Genomic DNA, 19,167 nt, shown 5'->3' with positions numbered 1-19,167 from the left:
CTGAAGTGCACTACTTGGCTGTTTTTCTCTGCAGAATAGCATAGGTCAAAAGTCGCATCCCAGTTGTCTGGGCTGCTTATTCTACCTTAATTAGAGAAGCTCCACACCAGAATGTGTGTGTCCTAATTCCTTTATATTCCTTCCACTTGTTCCCAACTTTAAAATAATGTACTTTTGGTCATAACTACATTTGGTTTTTTTACACTTTTCTTATCCAGCCCATTTGAAAGATCTAAAGATAGCCTTTCCCTTTCCATTCAGTTTTAATCAAAACGGCAGGATTACATGTGGTTAGACTTAATACTAAACACATTAAAACATGTTCCTAAAATTGTAATTCCCTAAGTAGGGAAATAACCAGCATTCTAATTGGCTGACTGTACTTAATGGCACATGTACCCTGATGAGAGAAAAACTATTAAAGGTTATTCATCATGAATGAAGAAGGCATGTATTTTTGCCGTGTTTTAGAGTATACATACCTTGTGAGTTTGAAACCTTCAAAGAAACGTGGTTTTTGATCTTCTCACAAATGCTGACAGATTAGTATGTAACTTTTCCTTGTAGATATTACAAAGAAACAGGATGGACATTTTGATACACCACCACATTTATTTGCTAAGGTAAGAAGTTTTTATAAGAACCCTCATTTGTAAATTATGTTTGAAAGAGGGTTGTGGGTTTTTTCCTAAATTACAGAAATCACAATTACATATGTTCACTTAAAAAGGATTGAGACCTTGTAATTCATAGGTGTCACAACTATGGATTATAATTATTCTTAAATTGTGTTTGTTTACCTGAATTCTCTCTGTTCCCTAATGGAAATTTGAGTTAAAATATTAGGTAGGTAGGAGAAGGCATTTGATATTTCCATGTGGTAAACCTTTTCTAATTGGTAACATTGTAGTTATTAAAATTACAACATTTGTAACAGTAGATGTGATTTCATGTGATTCTTTAGGTAAAAGAAGTAGACCAGAGTGGGGAATGGTTCAAAGAAGGAATGAAATTGGAAGCTATAGACCCATTAAATCTTTCTACAATATGTGTCGCAACCATTAGAAAGGTAAGAGAATAGGCTTTAAAATATAGAAATGCAGTTATAGGAACTGCATTTAAGGTAATAGGAGAAGGAAACCCCTAACATAATTTGTTTTGGCACAAAAATGTGTGTGCCTGGATCTTCAGTGGTTCTAGTAATTTCAAAATAAATTTGAATTCTCTTATCAGAGGTTCTCTTTTTGTATAGCTTGTTGTTAAGATTGTCATCTTGAGTCTACCACCTTTATTTGTTGGAGTATATCCTAAGTAGAGAAAGAATATTTATTTAAATTACTTCCTGGTCAAAGCTGGTCCAACACAGAATTATAACAAGGCCAAGATTATCTTCAGTTTCCTGTGTTAACTTGCTGTGCCTTTTCCTTCCTTTTGGTAGTGCTTTTTTTTTTTTTTAAGTTTTTTTCTCTGTTTTTTATTTTCTCTTTTTCCTTTTTCCTGAAACTGCTTTAAGAAAAGGTCTTGAAGAGTGGTTCTCAACGTTCAGCTAGGCATTAGGCTCTCCTGGGAAACTTAGAAAAATAGGTAACCAGGCCTCTTGTCCCCCTTTCTGATTTAATCAGTCTAGCTTGAGGCCCTAGAGTTGGCTCCCCCCCTCTCCCCCCGCCCCAAATCCCCTGGTAATTCATAACCACAGCCAGGGCTAAGAACCGGTGATCCAGAGTGTATTTACATAAAGGTATAACTTAAATCGTGATTTGCATTTCAACTCAGTTTTTAAAACTTTAAGCCAAAAGAATTAAAAACAGTGATGATGGCTGCCGTGCCTCAAGCACCTGCTGAAGGTCGTGCAGCTAGAATAGACTGGCCCCAAGCCCTGTTCTTTTTCCGACTAGTGATCGGAATCACCTGATACGATTTCAAACATAGATTTCCATGACCTTCTCCAGACACTCAGTCAGAATCACAAGAAGTAGTGCCCAGAAATCTGTATTTGTTTTAAAAAGAAAGAAAGGACAGAGTTCTCTAGGTGACTCTGACAATCAGCCAGTTTGGGATCCAGTGCCATTATCCCATGCTCTTTTCCAAAGAAGTGTCCAGTGAGTACAATACCAAGCGACACTCAGAAAATACTTCGTTAATACCGTCTGTGCTAGGGGACTCTAAAAAGCTCACAGTCTTGTAGAACAAGGTACTATGTAGCAAAATAAGTTTAATGCAGGATTGACTATGACTTGGGCAAGGTACACAGTACTGTTGGAATGCAAATAAAAGAGAGATGACATTGCCTCAGAGAAGTTGAGGAAAGCTTTATGGAAGAGAGGACATTTTAAAACTTAATCTTGAAGGTGGTAGAACCTGGCCTAGCAGAGATACAGAAGGAAACTGCCATGGGAAGAGAAAAGGCACAAAAGCATCCAGACAGGAAAGTACAGGCCACGTGTAGGAATTGACGAGTTGTTCACACACAGCGCACATCAGACAAGTTATATCGAATATTCTGGACAAGGCTTTTTCTTTACAAGAAACAGAAACCCATCCCAAGTTAGCTCTAGCAAAGTTACTCCAAGGACATATGGGTGATCTCGTAGACACAGGAGAAAAGGGATGAGAACTGGGAAGACGTGGGCCTCTTTGTCCCCCCTCTGCTCTGTTCTGAGTCTGTGCCACCTTCCTTCGATTGACGTTGTGTCCATACAGTCTGCACATGGTGCCCCCAGGCTTGTTCAGTTCCAGCTCTGACGCGTGGCTTGTCAAACAGTCTTCTGTGCGTTAATTCTAATTACTGAGAGAGAATCTAGCTGAACTCATCCTTTCTCTTGGTTCCCTGAAGGTTAGATACTAGCCCCTAGTTCACTCTGTTGTATTTAGGAAGGGAGAAAGGAATCCATGTGAGTGGGGGTAGTTCTCTCCAGGGGTCTTAGGCAAAACTGTTACCACTTGAAGAGAAAATTATTATATACAGGGTGGAGCAAAAGTAGATTTACAGTTGTGATACAAATAATACAATAATTAATAAGTAATAATATAAGAATAAACTCTGTGTTGCTTGTACTCAGAACTGGAAACCTACTTTTGCCCTACTCCGTACATACCCAATATAGTAGAAAACACTATAAGGCAGGAACTTGGGAGCAGAGGCTAAAAGACAATGTGGAGCCCAGTAGTGTAGACTTGGAATGCTTGGTCAGGCCCTCTGAGCTTTACTCCAGTCACAGGGTAAGTGGGTGAAGCATTCGGGCGTAAACAGAGGTCGTTCCAAAGGAAGTGTAGCTGTGTAAAAGGGAACTGTCCGTAGAGGAAGACCGAAAGCCGTGCTATCAAGTGGGATGGTGGAGAGAGTTACTGGCAGGGATAAAAGGAACGAGTGTTGATGGGGGTTGTGGGACCTGTAATTGATAACCTTTGAAGGAGTTAGAGAAGGAGCTGTTAGTTTGATGCCCTGCGTTAACTTTCAGACAGTATATTCAGCCTGCAGGTAAAGTGCAGGACTGAGAAACTAGAATGGAAGCAAACTCACAATAAAACCTGAGGGCTTGTTGGCATAGAAGCCTATCAGTGAAGCGTTCAGTGTGGACAAGGACACCAAAGCAGAAAGAAAAGGGCTCATATCAGAAACTGAAGGGTTGGAGGTGAAAGGGCAGCCACCAATAAAATGTGGAAGGAATGATCAGAGAGGTGAGAATATTGACCAGCTGACTGCACTGTAGTGAGAGCCTGGGAGAAAAATGTTTCAAAACGTTAAAAGTAGTCAGTGGATATTGGATACCGCGGGGAGGCTGAAGTTTAAGGAGGATGAGTGTTGGGCTAAAGGCACTGGATTTAACAATGAGGTCATTAGTAAGTAAATTTAGCAGTTTAGTAGAGTAAGGACAGAAGTCAGAGTGCAAGGAATTACATATGTTTGTGTGTGTGTAAAACTTGAATTGGGTCTTTAGGTAAAGACAATATAGGAGTTCACTGTACAATGAACTCTTTCACAATAAAATATTTTTGTTTTTCAAAATAAAAAATGTTTAAGTATTTTTAATGTAATGGAAATTTAGAAATTGGGAGACATTAGAGTATAAGAGACAGTGTTTTGACAGAGGTACCAGTGATCATAGGACAAAATGGAGAAGTTTGTGTTTGGGGGAAAAGGGCTCCTTACAACAATCCGAGGTAGGAAAGAAGGAATGGGACACCCTGCCTAACTGGCCTTAGATGCTGCCACAGCGAAGCGTGGTTATCTGTAGGGTAAGTGAGAGGAAGCTGGAGCTTGAAGAAGGTGTAAACAGTTGGGAAAACTCTTCTGTGTGATAAATCCAAAGCAAGGAAGTAGTTATTAGTGAGTAGGATTTAGAACTTAACCATAATTAGATAATTAAATTAATTGCGAAAGACCACTCAGCCCAGTTTCGTGATTTCATAGCACCAGGCAGCCTTAGCCGTTGGCAAAGGCACTGTTTTTCCTAGACCTCCGAAATTACTTCTTTGTAACCCTGCTTTTTTTCCTGGTATACACTGGAATTTACATAGATTTTCCATTATAATCTTAGCTCTTTAACGTAAATAGAGAAGCGTTTTTCACTTGCAAGAGACCTTTATGTAATAGATTTTCTTTTCTTTTAGTATGCCACTTAAATTTAAAGAATCATTTTTGTAATAGTGGTGTCTAATTTCAAATATTTGGAATTCTTTTAATTTAAAAGGTGCTGGCTGATGGATTCCTGATGATTGGGATCGATGGCTCAGAAGCAGCAGATGGATCTGACTGGTTCTGTTATCATGCAACCTCCCCTTCTATTTTCCCTGTTGGTTTCTGTGAAATTAACATGATTGAACTTACTCCACCTAGAGGTACTTCATGCTAATACATGCACTAGGTTTTCCTTCTTGCTTTCCTTTTACATGGTAACTGTGTACAACATTTAACACAGCCCTAGATTTCTTGCTATGTGAATATCTAATGTGTGTATATATTACAAATGTATATATGCACACACAACAAGAACTGTGGGGTGGTCTAAAAACAAAGCACTGTATCCCAGCGAGTTTTAATACATCATGTTAGTATAGAATTTTTTTGTGAGCATCTGTATACTTTATAATATGAATTAGTATTCTCAAGTCCTGTTGAGATGGTGATGTAGGCTCAATAGGTTATTGCATACATTAACTTTTTTTAAAATAGATTCTTTGGGTTTATGGGGATAATTTTTCATTTTTAGGTTCCCGTGCGGCTTTTTAAAAACCATACCCTTAAATAGCTCTTGTGGCCTAACCAGTGACTTTCCTAATTTCAATATCTGAGCCTGTAGTTTTTCTCTTAAGAAGAAAAGGAGGAAAAGCCAAAACCAGAGGTCTGTAAAAATAGTACTTGTCCAGCCAGTTTTCTTTCTTTCTAAGAAAGAAAAGTGTCACTGGGAAGTGTTAAATGCTTGACTGTTGTAAGCCTAGAATTGAAGAAGCAAAAGCCTGTAGTTCCTGTATCAGAGGAAAGGCGAGTCGAATCACTTCTGCATTAAGATAAGTGGGTATAGCAATGTCTGTTTAGGAAAAGGAGAAAATCCTCATGACATGGAGGAATTGTCAGACTCAGTAGTATTAGAGCATGAATTAAAAGTTTGTCACATAACCTAAAATCTGAGCGTATACTGAGTTACTTTACCTGCTTTTAGTATTATGCTAATTTTAAATGAACTGCTACTTAAACTAGTTGTGTCTTTCAGGTTACACTAAACTTCCTTTTAAATGGTTTGACTACCTCAGGGAAACTGGCTCCATTGCAGCACCAGTAAAACTGTTTAATAAGGTAAATTTAAAAGATGGCCTAATAATTATGGGGAAGTGTACATACAAATGTAAATCATTATTTGATCAGAATATATTAGAATTTCTTAGTGGAGATTTATATTTTTAAAAAATAGAGTAATAAAACAATATAAATTTTTACTTAGGAAGTGAAGCTTGTTTTCAAACTTTGTTTTATTTTTTTAATGTGAATAAAATGGAAATGAATACATTGCCTAACTAGTACTTAAATGCTTTACCTTTATATGTTTCACTAACTAAAGAATTATTTGGGATTTTTTGGGTTTACATTATGTTACTTGGTTATGTTGCTTTCTTTTTTTTCCTCTGATAGTGAAAGTGGAGTTATGCATTCTTCTTTTCACCAGTGTTAATGTTTTGCTTCTCCATGTCAGGATGTTCCAAATCACGGATTTCGTGTAGGAATGAAATTAGAAGCAGTAGATCTCATGGAGCCACGTTTAATATGTGTAGCCACAGTAACTCGAATTATTCATCGTCTCTTGAGGATACATTTTGATGGATGGGAAGAAGAGTATGATCAGTGGGTAGACTGTGAGTCCCCTGACCTCTATCCTGTAGGGTGGTGTCAGTTAACTGGATATCAACTACAGCCTCCAGCATCACAGTGTAAGTTGGTATACAGAAAAGGTGTCCTTTTGTAAAAATCAGCAATTCTTCAGAGGACTGTCTCACATAAGTCATCTTGTGAGCTCACAGGACAAGAATATACCTATGTCTGATTGGTTGCCAGGTAAGATCTTAAAACTCAACAACAATATCACAGAATCAGACCATGCGTACCATGGCTGTGTGAACTCAGTAGTCAAGTTACATGATGACTATAGAAACACAACAGTAGGAGCGCTCACCAAATTAAACTAGACTTATTTTAATGAATTTTAAATTATGTATAGACATAAGATTTACTGGTATATTATAAATACTTATTGAATAAATAGTGGAATCTGTATGGTACTGAGGTTCATGGTTTTACCTGAACGAACACCCTTATTTTCAAAGCATTACAGACTTTTTTATAAGTATAATGATCTTGGTAAAGATATTTCATCTAAGTTGTACCTGTAGTTAGTTGTAAGCAATTATCTGGTACCAATTTTCCCTTTTATTTTTCAGCGTCAAGAGAAAGCCAATCAGGTTCATCAAAGCAGAAGAAAAAGGCTAAGTCCCAGCAATACAAAGGACATAAGAAAAGTGGGTCATCACATTGTGTTTACATACATTTTCTAAATTGTTAACCAATTGGGGTCGTGGTATTTTTTGCACAGAAAAATCATATCCCTTGTGAGAACTGATGACTGTGTATTGTATATTATGCTTAAAGGTGCAGTATGCTATAAAAGGCAAACATTTTTAATAATGAGAAACACATATTTTAATTGACAGGAAAAATGATTGCCATAATATTTATAACATGGTAAAGAACAGAGTCTACAAATAATTTTTGAAATAATATGTAAACCTACTGGAAATTCTTTTTTAAAACCTTTTTATTAAAAAAATAAATGTAAGCACATGCTCAATGCTTATAATAGACTTGGAGCCTAATAAACCCAAAACTCTTAGTAACCAAAACTCTCTAGAACAGTACTTATAAGAAATTCACATTGATGGCTAACGAAGTTAGGCTTAAGAAAATTTTTCTAAGTGTGATTTCTTTTTTTCTTAATTGATTTTAAAGAGGGAGAGGAAGGGCGGGGAGAGAGAGAAACATAGAGTTGTTCCACTTAATGCATTCATTGGTTGATTCGTTAATTTTTTTTATTACTGATTTTAGAGAGGGAAAAAGGAAGGGCGGGGGATGGAGAGAAACAGCAATCGTTTGCCTCTTGCATGCTCCCCAACTGGGGACCGAACCTGCAACTTTTTGGTTTACAGGATTACTCTCCAGCCAACTGAGCCACACGGGCCAAGTCTCACTGGTTAATTCTTGTCTGTGCCCTGACCAGGGATCAAACCCACAATCTTCGCATATCGGGACAACGCTCTAACCAACTGAGCTAACTGGCCAGAGCTAAATATACTTTCTCTATTGTATTTTACCTTACAATGAGTAATTATTAGAATTAATAGCCAAAATAGTATAAAATATATTGATAGCTGTATCTGATTCTTTCAAAATCTATTTTCCCCACCATAGGAAGCCATAGATTCTCTTCATGAAGATGGATATAGATTATTTCATTCTAAAATAAGATTATTTTTATGTACAGCTATTTTTAAATGTAAAAAGTACATTCGAGGATTAAAACTAAAAGCTTTTTTCTTTTCCAGCTGACTTGCCATAAATTCAAATAAGTGCTAATCTGTCTCATTAACAACCAGGAGACTGAGAGGCATAAAAAGATCAATATAGCCTTACCGTTCAGATTATAGTTGTTAGTTTATAATTCTTTCAGTGGGGGACTTAAAACCTTCTACCAGCCACTGCAGTGGTGCTTTAGTTTCCTTCCAGCAGGAAACTCAGGTCAGCCTCAAATTAGTGATAACTGTTAGGCCTCTTACCCTCTCTTTCGTATTACAGGCATAAGCCTCCCACAGGCCCAGAGTTACTTTGCCCACAAGTTGCTTGCCACGTTTGATATTCACCTAAAAAAAAACTTAAGAGAGCATTGCTAGCCCAGGCTGATCAAAGTGATTTCCCATGTATCTGGAAATGATCAGGGAGAATTCACACGGAGCTTTGTCAGTGAACTAACCATGGTATATATGATCGCTAATCTTTTTGTAAGGTTGAATAGCACATGCTGTTCTAGCTGTATTTTCTCTTTCTATTGGACAAGACTTTGAGATTTCAGAATTTTCTTTTCAAGGTGTTGAATTAAGAATGTTTTTTATTACTTTGTGGTTAACAATAATACTTCATAGAACTACTTTCTGTGTACACAGTTCACATGCCTCCTTCTAGTGTGCGTCTTGCAGGGTCCTCTGTGTCTGGTTTATGGAGCTTGATGATTCTGAATTAATGGACTAGGAACATAAGAAGAAATACAAAATTAATGAAGTGACAGTATCACTGCCCCAGTTTTTAGTGACATTTAACATTGTCAGATTTCTGGATTACCTGGAAAAAACAATTTAGCTATAAATATATGTGTTCTTTAACATTTTAACAGCTCATATTATGACATCATCTCTAATGTCTTTAAATTGTCCTTTGGACATAGAAAAGAAGAGAACTATGAACCCAGAATCTCTTATTAGTATATTGGGGCCAGATGTATTTCAGAGTTCAGAATTGTTTGGATTTTAGAAAAGTACAGTATGTGTGCCATATATTAATGCAATGCCCCTCATAGACTCTGGAGCGTTTTTATGAAGCAAAATATATAAATATTTACATTGAATGGACCAAATAAAGATTATACATAGCATCAACAAGTAAGGTCTGGTTTTGTTACCAAAGTTTTATTTAAACTCTGGATTTTGGAATTGAGATAAGGAACTGTAGTGCTATGTGAATGAAGAAGAAACAGTCTTCATTATAAGGAAATTATGTTCTCCTTTTGCTTTTGTTTTTTTTATGTTATTCAACAAATCATTTGTTAGAAATTTTTCCCACAAAACTTACCCAAATAATAAAGAATTCAGGGTTCAGAAACCTAAGTCAGTCATTGTATTCCGATTTAATCAATAAGCAGATAGGCCATGAAACCTTTTGTTTGTTTGAACTTTTCCTACAGATTATTATATTCTGGCTCGGTTTTCTTCCTGTAGCTCTTCAGTCTTTTGGTACCTAAATCATCCATCGGTATATTCAGTGGTAGTGCTTATTTTTTACAGAAATAGGCAGTTGATTGGTTTCATTATTCTAGCTTGTTTTGTAATGAGTTGTATTCATGGTTTAAAGGGATAACTATTAACCAGTGTTTTGGAAAAGTAAGTCATATTCTGCCAAGAGGGTCGTATAGACTTGTATGCATATGATCCATCCAATCTAAAAAGCCTTTTTTCCCTCAAGATGTCATTTTAGAGCCAGAAAAACCGGCACTGATTTCTGTATCATCTTCGGGGGGGCTATTAGAAGTAGTAGAGAATCGGAGACTCTCTCGCCTTGTCATCTCTAGGTGTGCAGTACATTAGAAAAAGCCTAAATGATTGCTGGGTGTGGTTTAGGTTTGGCAATTGAGTTGAATGTGTACTCACTAGTAGTTTAGTTCCCAGATCACTTTACATGGGAATACTCTCTGACTTAGATTTATTTATCTTTTAGTCCTGATTCTGTAAAGCGTAATTTCTAATTGTCCTTGCCTGGGTCATTTGTGTACTCCGGAAGAAAACAAATACAATTTATAGTCACAAATATATGTAAGTATTCTTCAGCTTTCAACCTGACTAATACGGTATGCTTGGCGGTTCAATGTTTGCAAAGTTTAGAATATGTTCTTTTTTGTTAGTGAAAGCATTGTATAAATTTTTGAAGGCTGGTATGTGTTTATGAAACTACAACCAAAGGGTGTTTCGAAAGAAATGAGACCGCTTAAGAACTTGCAGGCAACAAGCTTTAAATTTCAGAATTGCTCCTCAGAATAAGAATTATAAGTGTTTTCTAAAATACTGGATTGTAAACCAAAAGTTAAGGAAGCACATTTTATATCGGTAGAATCCTGCCACCTAGACAGCACATCAGACTCCTCGATTTCTCCCTGACGGCCAGTGTTGCGCTTATGTGGGCAGTGAAATGCTGCTCCACGAGTAGGGTCTTAAAAACCTCTCTTTCTCGCACAGAATTCTCAACTCCCCTCAAGCTAAAATGTTTGTGAAGGAAATAAGCCAGCTATTCTCCGTACTAAATGTGTTCTGTAGTTCATTTTGCTCGGTTATGTTTTAAATTTATTTGAGAATCAGGAACCAGGATCACCAGGCTCTCAGTGACTAGAAAATAATGTCCCACCCTGTCCCGCGCCCCCGTCTGTGCCAAACACACAGGCACACGCTCCTTGTTTTTAGAAATACAAACCTTGCCTCGTCAGTTCTCTTCTTAGAGTATCCTATGCAGCACGACTTTTCCTAGTTATATAATGCACTTTTCTTGCCACGCATGTAAGTAAAAGCTTACTTTAGTTTGACTTGATATTTAGAGAGGAAGATGCCAATTGGGAAGAAGCCTGTCAGTTTGTCGAGCCTGCCCATGACAGGTGGGGTGCGGAGGAGCTTCTCTGGTGACGAAGAGTTGACTCCTCCTCCATATCGAACCCTTCCAGCACAGACAGCCCTGGAGGCCTTCCCACCTCCCAGCACTAGCCGGGAGTTCAGTCCCAGCCTCAAAACAGGTAATCAGTTACATCAGCACCTCAGGTACTACACAGGGTCAAGTCTGGGTAGGGTGGCGGGAGACGAAGCATGCTCTGGCATGGCAGGTGCTGACCCATTAAATTTTTCTTTTCTTTCAACTAAACATTTTCACTAAGATGAATCATCAAGGAAGAAAGGTTTTTTATTTTGTTAACAAACTATTTCTGAGCTTCAAATTAGGGTCAAGCTATAATTTCAGTTTATGGAATTGTGAAGCAACTTGGACTAGTTCACGGTTTCATTAATACAGTTGAACATTTGCATTGCAGGATTCTGTGTGACTTGCCCCAGGAGAGAGAGACACCATTAGGGATTGATCTGATTAATCACATCCAAAGGCGAGGCTTCAGTCAGAGCATTCCATAGCATCTCAGTCATTAGAACGAATGTGTTTTGTGTTTCAGTGTAATTTTGGTTCTGGTGGTAACATTTACCACAGTCTTTAGTTGAATGACATGGACTTGGAATACAATACCTGTATGATTTTGGTGTTACATTCGAGTGAAATTTATTTTCATAATTTCACATTTATTTATGTATAGTGATTAATTAAATTATATTTGAGTTTAATTGATTAGGCCAAGCTGGCAGATTGTAAGGAAAACTGCAAAAGGGTTCGCCCTTTGTAATTGCTAAGAATAAACATATTATCATAGACTATCAGAAGAACTTCACTGGCATGTTATAAACTTCAGTAGACGTCAGGACAGATCCGATTGAAAACTGAAGTTGTATCTGCATCCTAACTGTTGCTTTTAAACCATATTGCTTTTGTTTAAAATGCCTTTTGTACAGTGAAAACCCAGGTGGGACTTAGTGCAAGATTCCTCCTCATTTCCCTGTTTGCTAATGTATTTGGTTGGTTGGTTGGTAATATTTTTGCACCTCAAGTTATCAGACCTTTTTTTTTTTTTTTTTTGGCCATTTTAAGACTTGTTTTTTAGCTTTTGCCTCCCTAACAGTGTTATTAGGTCACCTTGAGCCATCCCAGTCCGTTTTCTCTGATATCCTTATACTTTTTACATATTATGTATTAAAAAAATAGACCAGGGCTGCAAATCCAAGTTTACCTGCTCTTTAACAGAAAAACCTTCAAAGTTTATCTGAAGAACGTTACAGTTTTCTTTCTTGTTGCTTTAAATTGTTTTTGTGTGTGCTTACTACTTACGAAGTAGTTGTCTTTAAGCAAAGTAATTATAAATAGTGTGAGCTCTGGAGATATTTGAATTTTTACTGGATTTTTTATGTCTTTAAGCATTAGATTGATTTTGAAGACAAGAGTCACATTTTGTGAGAGGTTACTGATTCATGTGAAATGGAACTTCTAGGATTGGCAAAACGCAAGAACTTAGAGTAGATGAATGGGATGGAAACCACAAGGCCTCAGATGCTCTTTCTTCTACCAGTGTCTGGTGTCTCCTGAGCTGGAGGCACATCTGTGGCACCGGTTTGGCTTTACTCTGGTGAAACTGTAAGGACTACGATATCTTAACTGTGTAAAAGATGCTGTTGGTTAGCTTTTGTTCTTATTATATTTATGGACTCCTTGCTAGGAAAATGTGAGCTCCATTTGTCTGTCTTCCTGGAATGTTAGTGATTAGAGTCAGCAAAGTGACTTCCTTTTAAAAATGGAGCTAAGAAAATGCATTTGTGTAGAAGGTGAAATCTAGCCACCGGACCTATTTCAGTTCATCTAGCCTTCTTTGAGAATAAGACCTGGCAAGGAGAAATGTTTAGTGTGAAGAGACAAGACACCGCTTTGCTTTAGTTTCCATTAAAACAAAACTGCATTAAAACATCCCACATCTGAGTGAATGTTTCACCTTTATCTTGAGTTACTTTTTTTTTAAGCACATTGTTTCCATATGTTAACATGAGTAAAAGCATAATCCAGAAATTTGTTGTTAGTAGCAAATGCAAATAGTTTCAGGATATGCTTTAGAATCCCAACTTACTTTTCTTGCATTAAACGAAGCAAAAAGAAAACAACATCTGTTTGAATGGAACATGTTTGGTCTTGAAGCACGACAATTCTTTTATCATTCATTTAGCCATCTGATCATCATATAACAAGGTATTATTTTAATCAACCTTTTATTGTGGGTACTGCACCTTTAATGAAACTTGGGGTTTATTTTTGCCTTTTCATGTGTTTATTTTCATGATATTGTTTAGATGTCCTTAACAATTAATACATATTAGTTAGATTAGAAGGATAACTATTACATACTTGATATTCTTCATAAAAAACATTTTCATTAAGTAATTTTTTTAAGAAAAGAAGAACTGCACAGCCTTGTTTGCTTTCTCTTTCAGCAGTCTGATTGATACTTGTTTTGCTGTTATTATAGTTACAGTGTATTCACTTTTCTGTCTTTGGACTAGTAAGTTTTTTAACATCATTACCAAAACAAGTAAAAAAGTAAAATAAAATGAATTGGCATCTATGAAAAGATGATTCTTTAAATTATTAAATAAGATATCAAAGACCATTATTTTTGAAACTAATCTTTTGTAACTAAAATCAAGACATGATAATTTTATATGACTATCTGACTTTGAAAAGCGTAGCCATTTGAATATTGCTCTATGTGGCGAGGCTACTGAGTCACTGCTTTATGAAAACTTAGTTGGCCCACTGCTCCTCTAAATACTGACTCCTAATTCTCATAAACTAACATTTTCTCTATAAGCAGTTCCCAATTCACATTCCATATATGTGCATCCCCTCACTCCAACTGTAAGGAAAAGATCCATAGTGGAGGATACAGAATACTTTTTCCTTTTCTTTGGGGCCAGTGCCTGAGGAAGCGGCGGGCTGCCTCAGTCACACGCTGTGATACATGTGTGAGCGCACGGTGCTGCTGCCTCCGCCAGCGCGACACAGCTGGTCAGCTCCCGCTGCTCATAGCCCTTCAGGAATGCCACTCTCGTGTTGCCAGGGTTTATGTGAAATCTCCTTGTTTCAAAATATTCAGGCAAATTTAAAAGGCCCAGGAGACACAGGTAAGACAGGGAAAGCACAGTTCGTTCGTTACCTGTCTTTAGTAGATGGGTGAAGAAACTTCACATTGCTCACCATGGGATTAGATTCCAGTGAGTATGTTAGCATACAAAGTTGCCTGTTCTTTAAATTATTTGAAACTCAGTTTTGGTTAAACAATAACTTTTTAAGAAACCGGAACACATCTCATAGAGGTTAGTTGTTAGTAAGACTTGTTTTCTAAAACCTGAGATCATTTTCATTCAAGAAGCAGGGAAATAATTTCTTGGAAGGGAGGAGTTCTCTAGGAAGTAGGGAGGTGGATCTCAGAGAAAGGAATTGGGGCAATGTGAAGTTAACTGGGTAATTGTGTCGAGGGACAGTGATTTAAGTTAGAAGGGGTTTAAAAAGAGTTAGCAAAATCTCAGAATTAAACAGTAAAATTTTTGCATAAGACCAGTGCTGGGCCCAGCAAAAAAATTTTTTTCTTCATCCTTGTCCATGCATTAGAAAGAGCCCTACTCATACTAGAAATTCTGACTAGGAATAGCATGACTTGAGTAGCTACCCAGAAATCTAAAAGCCACTTAAAATATTAGAAACTGAAAAATAATTGCCCATAAAAATAAAGACCAATTAGAACATAATGGTTTTGTAAATTGGGGACTGCCTATCCTGTTGGTTTGTGTTCATTAAAAAGCAAGTCATCAGATAAAAACTCAGTTGGGCACTACTGCTAAATGTTCTTGTTGGTAATGTTAGCCATTTTGTACCAGTGAATTTCACATTGCTGATGTCAATAAATTTCTATTTTACCTAAAACGGTCATCAAATTTTCCATGATTTTAGTTTTCTTGTGTTTATCTAATATCAGACTTATTGTTTATTTAATAAGTATATGTCATTTATATAATTTATATCCTATTTATACTATAGGTAATATTTTATAATTGTAATATTTTAACATTATTTAATATCAAATTTCTTTCTTCAGGGAGTCTTTTTAATAAAGGTACTCCATAGAGTTAATAAGATTATATGAAAGTCATATTTTTTGTGTTACTTATTAAATACATTTCAGGGCCATGCATGGTAATATATCATCGTTTCATATAGACATTGACATAAAAGTGAACACTTACCCATAAGAAAAATTCTAATCTAGTCAAATTAGTTATCCTTATTATCTTGACTATTTGTTGAAGATGTCCATTGTGCAGTGTCCAGTATGCAGCACTGTCCTATATTGGAACTTCCCTTAACTGCTAATACACTTTGAAAATTAACATTAGTTAAATGCTTATACTTAAATGTAAAGCCGGTGGAATGTAAAGATAAGAAGTAATCTGAATATTCCAGAAAGGCTTAATACACCATGTACATTTATCTCTTTCATGCAGTGACTACATTGCAGCTGAAGGAGGAGTTGATAGACGGAGAGGATTATAATTTCCTCCAAGGAGCGTCTGATCAGGAGAGCAATGGCTCTGCCAACTTCTACATCAAGCAGGAGCCCTGAGGTGGCTCAGAAACTGAGGGCGGGAGGGGAAGGCTTTTACACGGACTGATTTGTAATCCATCCAGCTGTACAGCGGGGCTCTTCTACTGGGACATTTTGCTAAACATAGAAAATTTCAGTTCCAGATTTTTCAGGTGGGTGGGGAAACTATTTTAGTCGTGGGGGGAAATTTTTCAATTTATAAAGATGGACAATTTTTGTGTTGTATTTGAAGCTTTTGAAAGAATTTTGTAATATTTTACACGTTTGGATTTATGTGCATTGTTAACAAGAACTGAAATTCTAACTTTTTGGTAAGATTAAAGTTTAGGTAGCAGGATTGAAGGAAATGATTTAAGAAGGATATAGTTGCAAAATGCAAGTGAACTGTCAATACAAATGAACCTTTTTGGTACCTGTTGGGAGATTTGGGGATTTTCGAAGTTAGGCCAGTCACATCTCCAGCTTCCTTTGCTGCAGAAATATGCAACTGAACCCCTGATGGTGGGTTCATCACCACGTAGATCACGGAAGGGTAATTAATTCTGCTTGTTGGCATTTTATTGCAGCCCATTTTAAATGTTTGTACAGAAATGTTTTTCATTCTGTGAACATTTATTTGGAGTTCTATATGAAACTGGAAGAACTCTGGATACTTTTATAGGTTCTTCTTTAATTAAAAAATGATTAAAATTATCCTAACACTAAAGTGTTAACTGGAATGGTTGACAAGATATACAGGATGTCAGTCTACATTTTGGGGGGTTGGGAAAAATGCAATATTATCCTAAGTTTCTTTTATTTTCCTTACTAAAAAATACGCTACAAAAGGGATTTTGATTAGTTCTCTGCCACCTCCCTCCAATTGTGAGATAGTACTTGGAATAACCACACCCCAAAACAGATGTTCTGTATCAGGAGAATCAAATTCTAAGTTGTTTAAAGCCAAAATAAGTTTCAGATTTCAAAATCATTCCAGCTCTGCTTTTAACTATCTGGATTTGTTAGCAAATTAATTTGAAAGAGAATTTAATTTTCTTGAAATTCCATATATATCTATATAGTATGAACTGTGTTTATTTGTGTTCAGAATTTGTTTTAACAATAACAACTGATTTGGACCATTTTGAACATTCCCTATTTTAAAATTCACCTGGCTTCCTTTCAGAAAAAGGATCTAAGGGTAAATTGGTGAAAGGTTTGCTCTCTGCGTTTTCTAATTTTATGAGTTGTGACTGAATGAGAGAGCTCTAGCGTTTACCAGTGAGGTTCATAAACTAAACTCTCAGGAATTATTGCATCTGTTCTAGAAGTGCTTCTGGGTCTTAGCCTGGCCTCTTCAGAGTGGTAATACTGACCATCTCCTCTGGAATATAGGTAGGGCTAATGAGAAATTAATCAAAATGATTAAACTCTACAGTCCTTCAGCCTATGGAATGCTTTAAAAAAATGTTCATGGAAAGTCCCAGGAGACCATTTTAGGTAAGATTTTTGTTTGAATTTTAAAATTCATAGAACGTTAAAAACCAGCAATTTATTTTCTAAAATAATGCTCTACTTTTGGGAATAATAGCATTGGTAATACGCACAGGTTTACCTCATTCTATGCAAGAGGGGTTAATAACATAAGGTTTTGTAGTTGCTACTGGAAGTAAAATTTGTTACTTTATAGTGTAAGAGTTTATGGAATCGCATGTCAACATTTCTTAATACTGATTCTTTAGGGGCATAAATGTAGATCATATCAACGCCAAGTTGATTCTCATGTGTCAAATATATGTGAATTCAGCTTTTAAATTACTGGATATTTATCTTAAACATTACTGAGAGGGACCTACTGTAAATGTGACATCCTCACACTTTTCAAATCTTTAACTTGTTAGGATCTTCCCATAAACTTAAAGCCTAGAAGACTTCCAAAGCAAGAGTTACAGCAGTCTTTATTCTCAGACTCAGTGAATTAAATCCAGGACTCTGATTTAATGATGTGGGCACAAGAAGCCAGTTGTATGGCATGCTCTACCAGTACCTTGGGCTTAAGGGCTCTATGGGGAACTGAATAAGTCAGGAGAGATTTGATTTGGAGCCTGGTAATTAGTTCTGTGAAATGCTCATTTGTTTATAAGCTTCCAGTTCTAGAGCAAAACCAGGCTCTGGGTGTTTTTTAATTTCCCACCTGTTCATGGTGTGTTTTCTCTTCATCCCATGACCAACAGTTGAAGGTTGGTAAGGACTTCCTACAGTCTAAACAAATCTGACGCCCTCTTCATTGTTCAGACTTTAACTCCTACTGCTGATGAACAGAAGATAAGTTGATGCAGAGGAGATTTACGTATTAGCCATAACTCCAATTGTACAACTCAATAGCCCCATTATCTTTTACGGTTCAAAATGTACTGCTGACCTTGGGTTTGTTTTTGTTTTTGTTTTTTTTTCCTGTTAGGATTATTTGGGGCTTTTGGTAGTTTAAACTCTTTAACCTTTTCTTTGCTGTGTATGAGGAAAGCTAAAGCTGTTATCAACTTCTTATTCTACGGATACTAACACGGGTTTTCAGTGTTTGTTTGTTTTTATTATTATTAATTTTGTGTGATGTGAATACCCTCTCCCATCAATATTTGTATTATGGTGCTATATATTTGGTAATGATCCTTTACTATTGGGAAGGGATTTTAAAAATACTGTGATTAAACTGGGTTTCTTCCTTTGATTTTCATATTTTAAATAAAGCCACAGTCATTTATACAAAAGAAAAGCATCTGTCCCTGGGCAAATCTTTTGAGGACAGAGGTCAAAATAAACTGCATAAGGTTTTTACATCATTTCTGTATGTATTTGATATATAGACCAATATCTGTACAAATTTAATCTTTTATTTTCTTGGTAACTTGTGATCATTGAGAAAGTATTTGAAACTTTCTCAGGAAGTGTATATAATGGCGTGACAAATTCTTCAGAGAAATTTATGTTCCTTTCATTTTTACCAAATTGCAAATTTTCAGCATGGATGTGCAAGCATTAAAATTATAACTTTGTGTACAAGATGAAAATAATTCACTAAATTTGCCCTTTTTTACACAAAATAAAATGTTAAAGTTAAGTTGTGTTTGAGCAATTTCTTTAATATGCTTTGGTCTTTGAGAGGTTTCCTTTTTGTATCAAAAATATCAAATGCAATATAAGCAGTCAGAGGCCCCCGTGAAAGATCGGTTTCTTCCTCGCAAAACCCACAGTGTAATAAGGTAAAGCAAGGCCATGCGTGAGAAAGCATTTACTACCAGCTGACAAGGAAGGAAGAGAGTGTGGGTGGGTGCATGGACAAGGCTGCATCTGAGCCGGACGGAAAAGGCAAAAACCACAACAGGAGCAGAGGTAAGTGTGAACCACTTAAGGGGGATTTGTTTTTATTTTTAAGTCTTAACATCGTAAAACAGACCAGGGTGTCTGGTTCATTTCATCTCCTTCACTGCCAAACCTGCGGACAGGGACTGCTTCAGTCTCCCTGCCCTTTTTTTTTTTTTTTTTTTTTTTTTTGTCTGTGATGACCAAGATACAAGGTTATCTGCTGCTTCAGACT

The 19,167-nt window shown here is 36.5% G+C and overlaps 1 protein-coding gene across 6 annotated transcripts in view; it reads left to right on the top strand.

The window, feature by feature from the left end:
* The window catches only part of MBTD1 (mbt domain containing 1), a 67,195-nt gene extending 48,605 nt beyond the window's left edge, over positions 1 to 18,590 (top strand). For all 6 annotated transcript variants that reach the window (XM_054585423.1, XM_054585421.1, XM_054585418.1 and 3 more), the window contains 7 exons: positions 568 to 623; positions 965 to 1,069; positions 4,692 to 4,839; positions 5,712 to 5,794; positions 6,189 to 6,423; positions 6,931 to 7,008; positions 15,493 to 18,590. In XM_054585423.1, the coding sequence (XP_054441398.1) occupies positions 568 to 623; positions 965 to 1,069; positions 4,692 to 4,839; positions 5,712 to 5,794; positions 6,189 to 6,423; positions 6,931 to 7,008; positions 15,493 to 15,611 (824 nt within the window). In that variant the 3' untranslated portion in view covers positions 15,612 to 18,590. The remainder of the gene's footprint in view (positions 1 to 567; positions 624 to 964; positions 1,070 to 4,691; positions 4,840 to 5,711; positions 5,795 to 6,188; positions 6,424 to 6,930; positions 7,009 to 15,492) is intronic.
* Positions 18,591 to 19,167: the final 577 nt, after the last annotated feature.

Source organism: Pteronotus mesoamericanus, unplaced genomic scaffold (assembly GCF_021234165.1).
Source record: "Pteronotus mesoamericanus isolate MK-2021 breed Mesoamerican mustached bat unplaced genomic scaffold, CSHL_Meso_final contig_84, whole genome shotgun sequence".
NCBI lineage: Eukaryota > Metazoa > Chordata > Mammalia > Chiroptera > Mormoopidae > Pteronotus > Pteronotus mesoamericanus.
This window is presented reverse-complemented; position numbering and strand designations above follow the sequence as displayed.